The following is a 14254-nucleotide window of genomic DNA, read 5'->3' as shown; positions in this document are numbered from 1 at the left end:
ATCTTACAGCAAGATTGCATTTCTAAGGACCATTATAAGAAAGAAATCAATCATTTGACTGGCATGTTATTCTGATAAAAGACTAACTTTCTAGTTCTAGAGGAGAATAAATTATTTTCTTCTTCCGCTTGTTGAGTAGAATTTTCCACTGGGATTCAGAATCACAGAGTATCAGTTAAAACTGCAAGCCACCTTATGGCCACCCCCCTTATGCTTTTGGGATCTCTCAGGAAGGAACCACATGGTGCTGATTTCTCTGAAAGCTGCTTTCTCCAAAGCAGGAGGAGCACTTCGTCCAGGAGGTCTCAGAATTTTGCAGCTCAGGTGGAGTCATATCCTGATCTCTTTGGTTGCCCTGCTGAGACATCTTCCAGACTTTCCATGTTTTGGGGTCTGCTCGTGTTACCTAATAAATAGGGACTGCGTAGTGTAATCTCGTGGAGGTTGACCTGGATTTAGGGCGTCAGCTACCCCAGTTTATCAGTGGTACCTATATATTTGTGTAGAAAGCCCCAAACAAAAATATTTCGCTAATCCTTTTAAAACATATACTTAAGGGCTTCCCTGATGGCTCAGTGGTTTAGAATTTACCTGTCAATGCAGGGGACACAGGTTCGAGCCCTGGTCCAGGAAGATCCCACATGCCGCGGGGCAACTAAGCCTGTGCACCACAACTACTGAGCCTGCACTCTAAAGCCCATGAGCCACAACTACTGAGCCCACATGCCACAACTGCTGAAGCCAACACGCCTAGAGCCCGTGGTCCACAATAAGAGAAGCCACCACAATGAGGAACCCGCACACCGCAACAAAGAGTAGCCCCCGCTCGCCACAACTAGAGGATGCCTGTTCACAGCAATGAAGACCCAAGGCAGCCAAAAATCAATAATTAATAAAAAATTAAAAAAAATAATAAACCATATACTTAAAAGCCATTTACACAAATGGATTTAAAGTGTAGTGTTGATCCTTAATTCAAATCACTGTAGCATTATTGCATTGCATTAGGCCACTTATATCTCTGACCTACAGGCTTTTTCCATTCTAGGTGATAATCTGGTGACTAAAGAAAGCCATTACAAATTAATTTTTGGAACAGAGTTTGGGCAAAAAGAAAAATGACTTTTAGAGTTCATAATTAAATATTTCAGAACCAGAAAAAAGAAGTAGAACATAGGTGAGTTAGAGGGACAAGACACTTCACACTCATATTTTTGAAATTGACTTCATTCATAGACAGTCTCCGTTCACAGCAAAATTGAATGGAAGGTACAGAAAATTTCCACATACTCCCTGAGGATTGCATTATTTTTATAAGTTAGTGGGAATCTACATCTTTTTTGTGTTTACATTTTTAAAATACTTTAAAAAGTTCAGTTTATTGATGAATATATAATTGACATACATTAAAATTCACTCTTTTTAGTATCCAGTTTTAGGCATTTTAATAAATGTATATAGTTATGTAACTACCACCACAATCAATTTTTAGAACAGTTCCTAAGTCTTCTCATGCTCCCAGTGTTTCTTCACTAGGTTAAATCTAGCTTTTGGGCTAAGAAATATATTTTTTATCATGTTAAGGAAGTAACTGTATATTCCTTTTAGTTTGAGTGCTTTTTTATAAATAATGAGTGCTGAGTTAATGTCAGATGGCTTTTCAGTGTCTTTAGAAATAAGTGTATCATTTTAATAGAATAATTAATATTATAGGGATTTCCTTGACAGTCCAGTGGTTAAGACTCCATGCTTCCAATGCAGGGGGCATGGGTTCAATCCCTGGTCAGGTAACTAAGATTCCACATGCCGTGTGGCCAAAAAAATAAAAATAAATTTTAAAAAAGAATAATTAATATTATAAATTTTTTAGTAGATTCACTAATGTTGAACTGCCCTTCCATTCTCAGGGTAAGCCACAGTTAGTTATGATATATTTTCTTTTAGTGTGCTATGAGTTTTGGAATGAATTTTTATAAGTGATATTGGCATATAGCTTTCCTTTACTAGGTTTAGATTTCATTTTTAAACTCACTTAAAAATAATTTAGGGGGCTTCCCTGGTGGCACAGTGGTTAAGAATCCACCTGCCGCTGTAGGGGACACGGGTTCGATCCCTGGTCCAGGAAGATCCCACATGCCACGGAGCAACTAAGCCCATGCACCACAACTACTAAGCCTGTGCTCTAGAGCCTGTGAGCCACAACTACTGAGCCTGCGAGCCACAACTACTGAAGCCTGAGCGCCTAGAGGCCATGCTCCGCAACAAGAACAATGAGAAGGCTGCACGCTGCAATGAAGAGTAGCCACTGCTTGCTGCAACTAGAGAAAGCCCATGTGCAACAACGAAGTCCCAACGCAGCCAAAAATAAAATAAATAAAAATTGTTAAATAACTTGGAATTTTTTTCTTTTTTTTAACATGCTGGGCTACTTTAAATATTGGGCTACATGCTTTCTAAAGTTTTGATAATCTTCAAGATAGTTTTTGGAGAAGGTCTTTGACTACTTTCTCTGTATTTTCTTAGAAAATTACCGTTTATTGCCATAGTAGTTCCTTACGATTTTCAAAATATTCTGTTTTATTAATAATTTGTTAGTGTCAAGAAGTGTAAAGGGTCTGAAATTTTACCCTACTTGCAAGCTAACAAGTAGCCTACAGCAGTGTCATGGTTGCTGGCAGAAGACACAAGACTCCTAAGCCAAAGGCAAAGGATTTTATTGCTCAAAGCACAACAAGCAGCATGAACATCAACATATTTGCCTTGTTCCTCTTTGCCCACAAGTTCCATGGGGGTGATACGGATGGTCCAGGTAGATAACTGAACATTCAGTGAGCTGCCTTATGGGAGAGGACCTGGAGTTTAGAGAACCCAAATCTTTCATAATGGGCAATACACACGCATGACCTTTGCTTTGAGGGAGATACTACCTTTAATATATTGAACAGTTAGCAAACCTGTATGTTGATTTACAGAGAGTATTTCTACCTTCCAAGGGTATTTGTTATACAAACATTCTCAAAATGATAGTCCAGAACAAAGGTAGTCAGTGCTTCTGCTTGCAAGATGTGCTCTGATACCTAGTTGCTATTTTTTATTTTGTTTGAATGCTTTCCTTTTTTTTTTCTTTAAAAAAAATTTTTTTTAATTTATTATTTTTGGCTGCGTTGGGTCTTTGTAGCTGTGCGTGGGCTTTCTCTAGTTGTGGCGAGCGGGGGCTACTCTTCATTGCGGTGCATGGGCTTCTCATTGCGGTGGCTTCTCTTGTTGCAGAGCACAGGCTCTAGGCGCGCAGACTCAGTAGTTGTGGCTCGTGGGCTCCAGAGCGCAGGCTCAGTAGTTGCAGTGCATGGGCTTAGTTGCTCCATGGCATGTGGGATCTTCCCGGACCAGGGATCGAACCTGTGTCCCCTGCATTGGCAGGCGGATTCTTAACCGCTGTGCCACCAGGGAAGTCCCTCCTGTTTTTTCTTATTATCTTAGCAGATGGTTAATATATTTTCATTTAATTTTTTTCAAGCAACCTGGGTTTTTCACTTGCATATTAATTTCATTATTTTTCTGTTATCTAATTAATGAAGTTCTGCATTTATTTTAATTTAGTCTCTCCTGGGTTCCTCAGTATATTTTGTTGTTCTTAATTTTTGAGTGGAATACTCATATATTTTTTTCTTTCATTTCTATTGCTCTAAGTATTTAAATGTATTGATGAATTTTCTTCTAAGATCTGTAGCTGTATTTCATAGATTCTTGATAATGTGGTGTTTTCAATATTCTAGAAATTCTTCAATTTTTAAAATTTAGTAAATAGTTTTAAAATTTGGAAGTGAAGATGTCTCTTGGTTTTATGATTTTATTTCTCATTTTGTTTCACAGTGATTAGGCTATGATTTGAGTCATTTCAACAGTTTTATACATTTATACTGTAGTCGCAGAAAAATACTTTCCTATCTCTCCTATCCCATGTCCTCCCATCTCTTTTCTTACTTCATTTGCATTTAGATATTCTTCACTCAAGTCCCCCATCTGGGTCACTGTCTTCACGCTCACACCTAACATAGCCTTTATTTTTACTCTCTTGCACTCAGGTGATACCAAATCCCATTCCATAGTTGACAGCCATTCTGCTGTACTCAATATCTACACATGCCTTTTTGCTCAGGATTTAATAAGCCTGTCCATATTAGCATGATTGAAAAATATTTGAGATCGTTCTCTGGGAAGTATGAAAGTTGCTGCGGCTATGTGGGATTGGAGAGGAGCACCTAGGGAAGATATGGAGGAGCAAGTGTTTGAGTAAATGTAGCACTGATGTAGTAATCGTATGAACTCCGGTGGAGATAAGCAAGTCATTGTAGTACAGTATAAAAGATTAAAGGCAGGGCCTCCCTGGTGGTGCAGCGGTTAAGAATCCACCTGCCAGTGCAGGGGACACTGGTTTGAGTCCTGGTCTGGGAAGATCCCACATGCTGTGGAGCAGCTAGGCCCATGCACCACAACTACTGAGCCTGCACTCTACAGCCCACGAGCCACAACTACTGAGCCCACATGCCACAATTACTGATGCCTGCATGCCACAACTCCTGAAGCCCGCGTGACCCAACTACTGAAGCCTGCATGCCTAGAGCCTGTGCTCCGCAGCAAAAGAAGCCACTGCAATGAGAAGCCCACGCACCACAACAAAGAGTAGCCCCTGCTCACTGCAACTAGAGAAAGCCTGCACGCAGCAACGAAGACCCAACTCAGCCAGAAATAAAATTTTAAAAAAAGATTAGAGACAGATGTACATATTTGTTAGTGATTACATAATTGTGGGAATTAAATGAGTAACATCTATTGTGAATTTGGGGTTGCTTATTCAATAGTAAGTGAACTTAGAATCGTTTCTGCCACTGGGAAAACTTAGGGGTAAGAGACTAACAGAATAACAAGTGAGAAAATTAATAAATATATTATTCCAAAATTGAGAAAAATGTTATAGAGACGAGCAACACGTTGCTGGGATAGAGCATAAAGTGCCTAGACTTAAATAGGATCAACAGGAATATCTTTTCTGAAGAAGTGATTTTTGATTAGAGATCTGAGGATGAAGAGAAGTCAACCACGCAAAGTCAGAGGATTTCTCAAAGAAGGAGCAACCTGTCAAGAGCCCTATTTAATGGCAACAGTTGCATTAAACATTAAACAGTGCATTTTGTGAGCTGAAAAGAGGCCTTTATGGCATGAACAGAGATAGTAAATGGGAGAGGAGTTGATAAGCAGAAGCCTTATTATTCATGCTCAGGTATTTCTATTTTATTCTAATTGTAAAGAGAAATCATTGAAAACGTTTAAGTAGAGAGACTCAAACATTGATCAGCAACGGTCATTTATTGTCAGATATAAATAAGAACAAAACAAAAACGTGCAGGAACTAGTCCTGTAGATCTTGTTTCAGTCAAACATATCTCTGTATAGTTTTAACAGACCTTTAGGTGATTCTTACACACACTTAAATCAGGCCTCCACTGATTTACCTTGTTTCCCTAATCACCAACCTCACCTCCATTCCTGAACTTTCTTTATTCTCTGTTTCCTTTGCCTTGTTTTGAAATAAATGAGAATATAGTCTGTTCCATAATACAGTTAATAATCTGTAATACAAATTAGCTTAGTAATGATATGAAGTAGGGAATGATACCAGTATAATGTGGAACTTAGTTGTTTCACAGGTAATTTTCCTAGTTGAATAGTAGAATAGTACTATTCTGCCAGAATAGTAGAAATAGATTTATAACATTCAGCAGGAAAGGCAAAAGCCTTTAATTTGATACTTTATTGTTAAGAGCCCTTACACCTCTATATTAAGAAAATTAATAATAAATGCCTACATTCAGGGCTCCCTCCCCAGACATGGATACCATCAACCCTGCATGTCTCCTAGCTGATGACAGGTTTCACTTCATCCTATTTCCATCTTAATGGTAGCCTCACTGGCTCAGGGCTTTATTTTCATGTACAATGTCTCAGCACCTGAAATCCAGTGTTTTCAGTTTTTTGTGTGTGCATTTTAATATCCATGATGCAGCCTTCAGCTGTGTTGAGCTGCCTTTCAGGTTATCTCTTGAGATATCAATTATTATATTTGTTAGTGCTCTGCCAATAAAATTGCATAGATTTGAGTGTTCTTCTCCAGCCCTGTTTTCCCCATAAACTGTAATTTTTGGTGTGTAATTTTACAGAAGATAGGTTTTTTTTAGGTACACATATGTGTTATTGTAGCAGGAATGCCTATCTTCTAGAGATGTCTAATCCATTCACTGGTAATGATGCTGAAAATTCAGCCTTTGTGCACCAGTGCCGAATTGAATCTCGGAGATGGAGTTTTGGGTGAAGTAGAAAAGAATGGCTTTATTGCTTTGCCAGGCAAAGGGGGACACAGCAGGCTAGTGCCTCAAAAACTGTGTGTCCCAACCCAGGGGGATTTGGTGAGGAGTTTTATAGCAGTGGTTCAAGGGTGGGGTTGCTGATAAGGATCAGAGTGTGTGCAGGGCCTGTATTCCTTTAATCTGGCCTCAGGTTGTCTCCTGATGAGCTTCTCGAGGTTATCAAACTGTGACTTTCTCTCTGGAACGTCTTCCGTTTGGTAGGGGTTTTAGTTCTGCAGAAGAGCTCAAAGTTACTGTTATGTGTATCCCTTGAGGTGGAACCAGGACCCCCCCACCCCGCAAGGCTGTACTGTTGTTTCTTGACTGCTCCTTCCTTGTTTCTGCATCCCCTCCCTTCCCTGATTAGCAGCTGTTCAAATCTGCCCTTTGGAACTCAGGGAAGGTCATGGAGGCTGGAGTCTGTTCCCTGCAAACAAAGAAATGGGGGACACAGAAAGGCTTCTGTGCCCAGGAGCCCCACAGGGTCCTGCTCAGTTTCAGTAATAGGCATTATTTTAGGTGCTTTTTATTTCTGTATAGTTTTCTTTCTTCTGGAACCGGAAAACAACGTGTATTTGCTTTCTTGTTTTCTTTCAGACTTGGAGTCCAGATACAGGACCAATACTTTATCTCCAGAAAAGGACATTTATGAAATATATTCATTCCAGTGGGAGATAATGGAAAGAATTAAAAGCTATGGCCTTCAGGACTCCATTTTTAGAAATGATTGGGAATGCAAAAGCAAGATTGAGGGGCAAAAGGAACCACAAGAGGGATATTTTGGGCAAGTGAAAATTGCTTCTGAAAAAATGTCCACTTACAAAAGGCATAATCTTCTTGCTGAGTATCAGAGAATTCATAATGGAGAAAAGTTATATGAATGTAAGGAATGCAGGAAGACCTTTATTCGTCGCTCAACACTTAGTCAACACCTGAGAATTCATACTGGTGAAAAACCTTACAAATGTAAAGAATGTGGGCAGGCCTTTAGACAGCGTGCACACCTTATTAGACATCACAAACTTCATACTGGTGAGAAACCCTATGAATGTAAGGAATGTGGGAAGGCCTTTACAGTCCTCCAAGAACTTACTCAACATCAGAGACTTCATACTGGTGAGAAGCCCTATGAATGTAAGGAATGTGGAAAGGCCTTTAGAGTACATCAGCAGCTTGCTCGACATCAGAGAATTCACACTGGTGAGAAGCCCTATGAATGTAAGGCATGTGGGAAGACTTTTAGGCAGTGTACACACCTTACTCGACATCAGAGACTTCATACTTCTGAGAAGCTCTATGAGTGTAAGGAATGTGGGAAGGCCTTCGTATGTGGTCCAGACCTTAGAATACATCAGAAAATTCATTTTGGGGAGAAACCCTATGAATGTAAGGAATGTGGAAAGGCTTTTAGAATATGCCAACAGCTTACTGTCCATCAGAGTATTCATACTGGTGAGAAACCCTATGAATGTAAAGAATGTGGGAAGACTTTTAGATTAAGGCAACAACTTGTTCGCCATCAGAGAATTCATACTCGTGAGAAACCCTATGAATGTATGGAATGTTGGAAGACCTTTAGTAGTTACTCACAACTTATTTCCCATCAGAGCATTCATATTGGTGAGAGACCTTATGAATGTGAAGAATGTGGGAAGGCCTTTAGACTACTCTCACAACTTACTCAACATCAGAGTATTCATACTGGTGAGAAACCTTATGAATGTAAGGAATGTAGAAAGCCTTTTAGATTGCTCTCACAGCTTACTCAACATCAGAGTATTCATACTGGAGAGAAACCTTATGAATGTAAGGAATGTGGTAAAGCTTTTAGACTTTATTCTTTTCTTACTCAACACCAGAGAATTCATACTGGTGAGAAACCCTACAAATGTAAGGAATGTAAGAAGGCCTTTAGACAACATTCACACCTTACTCAACATCAGAAAATTCATAATGGAATTTAATACAAGAAGGCTTTCAAATGTACATTATGTTACAGAACATCAGAAAATTCATTTTTGAGAAAATTTATTTCATGCTCATAACTAAGCATTAAAAAGCTTATATTTCAGAAAAAATTGTTGCTTTAAAACCTTCCACCACCATTCAAACACTGTTTATCTTCAGCAAATTTATATGAGGAAATAGTATAATGAATGCAGGAAAATCTTTAGCCTTATCTATCATTATTGCCATTTCACCCCTTTATTACCAGTGTGTTATTAGATAAAGTACTTAAATTTCTGTGCCTCATTTTGCTCACTTGTAAAATGGTGATAGTAGTACTTATGTATATTAGTTATTTATTGCTGTGTAATAAATTACCACAAACTTAGTAGCTTAAAATAATACACATTATCTCAGTTTCTGTGGGTCAGGAGTCTAGGCATAACTTAGTTGGGTCCTCTGCTTCAGGGCCTCTCACAAGGCTAAAATCAAGATTTCAACCATGGCTGAGTCTCACCAGAAGGCTCAGCTGGGGAAGGGATCCACTTCCAACCTCATGTGGTTGTTGACCAAATTAATTCACTGAGGGCTGTTGCGCTGAGGTCCTCAGTTTCTAGCTGGCTGTTGGCTAAAGGCTGACTTCAGTTCCTTGCTACATTGGCCTCTTCAAGGTGGCTGCTTACTTCTTCAGAGTGTGCAAGCCAAGGAAGCAAGAGGCTGCTAGCATCAAAGAAGCTATCATCTTGTGTAATCTAATCATTGAAATGACATTATTTCATCGCCTTTGCTATCTTCTTTTGGTTAGAAGCAAGGAACTAGGCCACCCTACACTCAAGGGAACAGGCTTACACAAGAGTATGAATACCAGGAGGAAGGGACTACTGGGGCCAATTCAGAGTCAGCCTGCTACATCATGTAATAGAATTGTTGTGAGGAGTGAGTAGTTAATACTTGGAAAAATAGCAGCCACAAAGCATGTTTTCTGTAAATATTACCTATAGTTGTTATTAACATCATTAGTATTAGTGAATTCATATGAAAGGAATATCCTATAGAAGTAATAAATGTAGAAATGCCTCCTGTCACTGCTCAGCACTTACTAAACTTAAGATAATTTATTCTGGATAAAATCTAGGAGGTTATATTGAATGTGAGAAGTTCTTCATCACTTGAGCTGCATCCAAAATTTCATGCTGAAAAGAAACCTTATGAATTTCATGAATATGAGGTTGTTAAGAGTACAACTATTAGAAGAATCAAAGAGAAATATGAAATTATTTTCCCATAATAAATTCCAAAGAGTAAATGTTTTATAATCCCTCATCTCTGACCACCATTCAATTAATTAGAAATTATCAAAAAGGTGGCATAAAGGAACTAACCACTTGGAAATTTAATTGTGTGTGTGTGTGTATGATACTCTTGTATAAAAGAAAGAAAACATTCCATTGCAGTCAATATACTTTTTGATGCTCAAATTGCCCCATCTTCAGCCAGTGGGAGTTGGGTCTTTTCACATGACCCCAATAGCAGTTTGATAGTTTACTCAGTTATGGCTGTTACGGAAAATGCTTGGGTACCAACTCATCATTCTGAAAACCAATAAATAAAGGGAAAAATAAGTATTTATTTTGCTTTTCCCATGTGAATCAACTTTCAGAGTCACCCAAAGCTCATCAAATTAAAATTTTTTTTAATTTAAGAAATCTCACCAGTAAATACAGAAAAATTGATAGGATTAGAAAAATTTTCTAGTTCCTAATGGAATAATGGGTCCAGAAAATGATCTTCAGTGGATATTAAAACTACTTGGGAAAAAGTTTATAGTGAGAACGTTATATTGGATTTATCAAGCTGACCACCTCTGAGCCCTTTATTCAATTTTAACCTCTATAAAGGTGGGACTATCAGACAATAGGCACCTCCTGATACAATGCAATTAGGAAGTACATACCACTACCTATGAAGTCTTATTGCCAAAATAATGAACTGAAGGAATCAAACCTTTAAATCAAAAAAATTTTTAAAGCCAAGAATTTGGGAAATAGATGAAAAAGTAAATGGCACCGCAAGGAAGCAGCCAAGCAGATCCAGAATGTGTAAAATTCTACAAAACAAATGACCTGATTTCTTCAACTAATGAGTGGCATGAAAAAGAAAAGAAGGGCACTGTTAACAGATTTAAAAAGACAAGAGGCATATCAACTAAATTCAATATGTGGGTATTATTTGGACCCAGATTGAACAAAATGTAAAACAACATTTTGGAGACTGGGAGTAATGTGGACATGCACTGAGTATTAAATGATTTTTAGAAATATTAGTTTTGTTAGGGATGATAATGTCAATGTGGTTATTAAAAGATAGAACATCCTATGTGTTAGAGATACATATATATGAAATAAGATACTCAGATTTGCATTAAAATAACTCCAGCAAAAGAAAAAGAAAGTAGCAAATTGGCAAAGAGCTAGAAAGTAGATTAGCAAAATGTTGATAATTACTGAAGTAGAGTGGCTGTTTATGGAGGGTTCATTGTTCTAACATTTTTACTTTTTTATGTATTTGAAATAATAAAATATTTAAAATCAAAGCTGAAATTATACACTACTTAAGAAATGATTGTTAATGAGATGCCTGCATATCTAAATTTGTCAGATGTAACCAAAGTTCTATTCAGTGAGAAATGTGTGCCCCTGAATGCATTAAGGAAACTTCGTTTGTGGACCCAGTCTTCATCTTCTTCACTTACCTGCAGCAATCAGTGCTGGGCCTGTCACGTAAATAAATGTATTAAAGGAATGAATAAGCATTTATGTCAAGAAACAAGAAACAGAACAAAGTAAAACCAACACAAGAGAAGCAAAGTACAATTGAAAGTAGAAATTAAGAGATTAGACACTAGTAGACTTCCAATGTTAATGACTGTATCTTGGCAGGTCTAATCAAGGAAAAGAAAATGAAATTAAACATTCAGCATTAATGATGATAAAAGTGATTACAGATTATCAATAAATTTTCCTTTTAATTATAAGGTAACACTGTATGTACTATATATATTCCAATATGTGTAAAAATATAGAGGGATTACATTTTCTTCTCTAAGTATGTTATCACAATTGACTGTGCTCTAGAACCCACAGACCAACAAATAAATGTGTCTGTGTATGAAGTTCCTGTTGAAGGAAAAATTGTGATAGTTGTGTAGGTAAAAACCTTAAGAATAGATAATCCTTAACAAGATTTTACCAATTAATTTTACACAGGTGAAATAATCTGATACAAAACTAGATGAAGATAAGGAGCAAAATCTAGACCAGCTTCACTTATGAAAATTCTATTCTTCATAATTCTAAATAGTTATATTTAGAATTTCTTACAAAATCAGTCTTCACTAATAGGCCAGTGTTTTGCCTTTCCCAAGTACAAAGTATCTCCAGAAGACCAGTGTTTAACCAACATTCTCCACAAGTTTGTTTCAAGGAATACTAGTCCTTGATGATATTTGAAAAAAGGTATCTTGGGAAAAAGTGTAAATGAAACGAAGGATAAAGTATCTACTTCTGGGGGAAATCCAAGTACACGTTATCAGCTTGTCGAAAGATGTATTAAAGAAATTTTCATTTAACATAGTGTATCTCAAATTTACTTCATTGTGCACGTCTCACTCCAAATACCTTTTAACACCTTTAGAATGTGAACCACTTTGGTAGATGCTACCATAACCACAATGAATGTCTTCAAGGATGTCATTTCAGACGTGGTGAGTGATTGTGTTGGGAAGGGGTGAGGAAGGGCACTTTTCTTTTGCAGCTCACATTATACTCTGAAAGCAGCTTCCTGCTTGAACGGAAGGCTAGTGATTTTCTATAGAATGGAAAAGATTCCAGCCTGGTGCTTGATAATGTATGTATTAAACATGCTTAAATATTCTATTAAACAGTGATTAGGACAAAATGATTTTTCATTTTAATAAAAATGCTATATTGAATACCATTTTGTGCGTTTTCTTTTTTTTTTCTTTCTTATTTTTATTTTTTGGAGTCAAGCCATTTTATTGAGGGGCTTTGGGGGAGGGTCGAAAGTCTGGGAGGATAATGAGATCCGATGTCCTTCTCCTAGCCGGGACCTCCCCAGCTTCACAGTCGCTGAAAGCCATTTTCTTATTTCTTTGAAGAGTTGAGACTCAAAGGTGCATATCTAGAAGTGCTGTGTATACTGTGTTTCACATATTGCTAGATTGTTGCTCCATCATTGCACCAATATTGAATCCCTTAAGTTATTGAATATGAGTGTCTGTACTTCCCTGATTACAAGTGAATTGAGCACATTTTTTCATATGTGTTTATTGGCCAATGATGTTTCCCTTAGTGCTTTTTTTATTCACACATTTTCTCTCTTTCTTTTTGGGTTATCTCATTGATTTTTTTAGGATTCTTAAAATAATCCAGGTATTGATAATTCCAGGTACTACACATTTATAAATGTTGGACTTATTTTCTCTCAAGGTGGCTTGTGTTTTAACTGTATTATTGTGTTTATTGTTTTGCTAACATTAAGTTTAGATACAATTTTCATTTTAAGCCATACCAAATAATTGTATTCTTTTTTCTTTTTTATATTTTATTTTTTCTGCCATGCATCTGCAAATAGAAATAAGTTCCCTCAATATTTTTTATTATTTATTTTATTTCTATTTCTTATTGCAGTAGCCGGAGTTTTCAGAATAAAGTTGAATACTAGTGGGAATAACTTCCCTCATTTTTCCAATTTAATGGAAATCACATATCTATTTAAACATTTAGTGTAATGCTTATTGACTTAGAGTAAATAGTCTGTTATATGTAAGTAGTTTCATTCAGTCCCTGTTCTACTTAATGCCTGTTAGATTTTGTTGGGAGCTATTTTATCATCTGTTGGTGTGAACCTGTTTTTTCTCCTTTAATTATCTGATGTGATGAATTATACAGATTTCTTGACAAATTCAGGGGTTCCTATAACCATTCTTAGGTTGAGTAGTTCACTACAACAACTGACTGAACTCAGGAATGTAGTGCAGTTATGATTAGTTTTATTACAGTGAAAAGATACAAATTAGAATCAGCTAAAGGGAGAGATGGATGCATAGGACAAAGTGTGGGAGGGATCCAAATGTGGAGCTTCTGCTCATCTTCTCCTTGAACACAAGGATGATATTACCTCCTCTTGGCCATGAGTTGTGACAATATGCACAAGAAAGCTTGCCCAAGCCTGTGGTCTCCAGATTTTTTGTTGGTGCTCACATTCTGTCCATGAGGTTAGACTGATCTTTAGCCTTCAACTCCTTCAGAAGGTTCAAGCTCACACCTTTCAAGTATGAGCATCGCAGTTTCAAGTCTCCAGTTCTTCCAGTGGTTAGAACTGATATGGTGTGTCCCAAAACCTCTATCATAAATCACATTGTTGGGGGCTTCCCTGGTGGCGCAGTGGTTGAGAGTCTGCCTGCCAATGCAGGGGACACGGGTTCGAGCCCTGGTCTGGGAGGATCCCACATGCCGCAGAGCGACTAGGCCCGTGAGCCACAACTGCTGAGTCTGTGCGTCTGGAGCCTGTGCTCCGCAACAAGAGAGGCCGCGACAGAGGCCTGTGCACCGCGAAGAGGAGTGGCCCCCGCTTGCCGCAACTGGAGAGGGCCCTCGTGCAGAAACGAAGACCCAACACAGCCATAAATAAATAAATAAATAAATAAACATTAAAAAAAAATAAATAAATAAAATAAATCACATTGTTAGACTGGTGGCCAGAGCCCCCAAGCAAACAAAGACCCTCCTATCAGGCAGGACATTCTATGGGTCTAGAGATTACAAGTCTAAGGACATGTTGCCTGTAAGTAAAATTCTATATGTATATCCCACAAATGCTCA

At 37.7% G+C, this 14254-nt stretch overlaps 1 protein-coding gene across 7 annotated transcripts in view; it reads left to right on the top strand.

Moving 5' to 3' along the window:
* The window catches only part of ZFP14 (ZFP14 zinc finger protein), a 54273-nt gene extending 41931 nt beyond the window's left edge, over positions 1 to 12342 (top strand). For all 7 annotated transcript variants that reach the window (XM_082439439.1, XM_082439441.1, XM_082439438.1 and 4 more), the window contains one exon: positions 7002 to 12342. In XM_082439439.1, coding sequence (XP_082295565.1) covers positions 7002 to 8368 — 1367 coding nt within the window. In that variant the 3' untranslated portion in view covers positions 8369 to 12342. The remainder of the gene's footprint in view (positions 1 to 7001) is intronic.
* Positions 12343 to 14254: the final 1912 nt, after the last annotated feature.

The sequence above is a fragment of the Balaenoptera physalus genome, assembly GCF_965194825.1.
Source record: "Balaenoptera physalus genome assembly, chromosome: 19".
Classification (NCBI taxonomy): domain Eukaryota; kingdom Metazoa; phylum Chordata; class Mammalia; order Artiodactyla; family Balaenopteridae; genus Balaenoptera; species Balaenoptera physalus.
The sequence above is the reverse complement of the archived record's forward strand: the minus strand, read 5'-3'. Positions and strand labels throughout refer to the sequence as shown.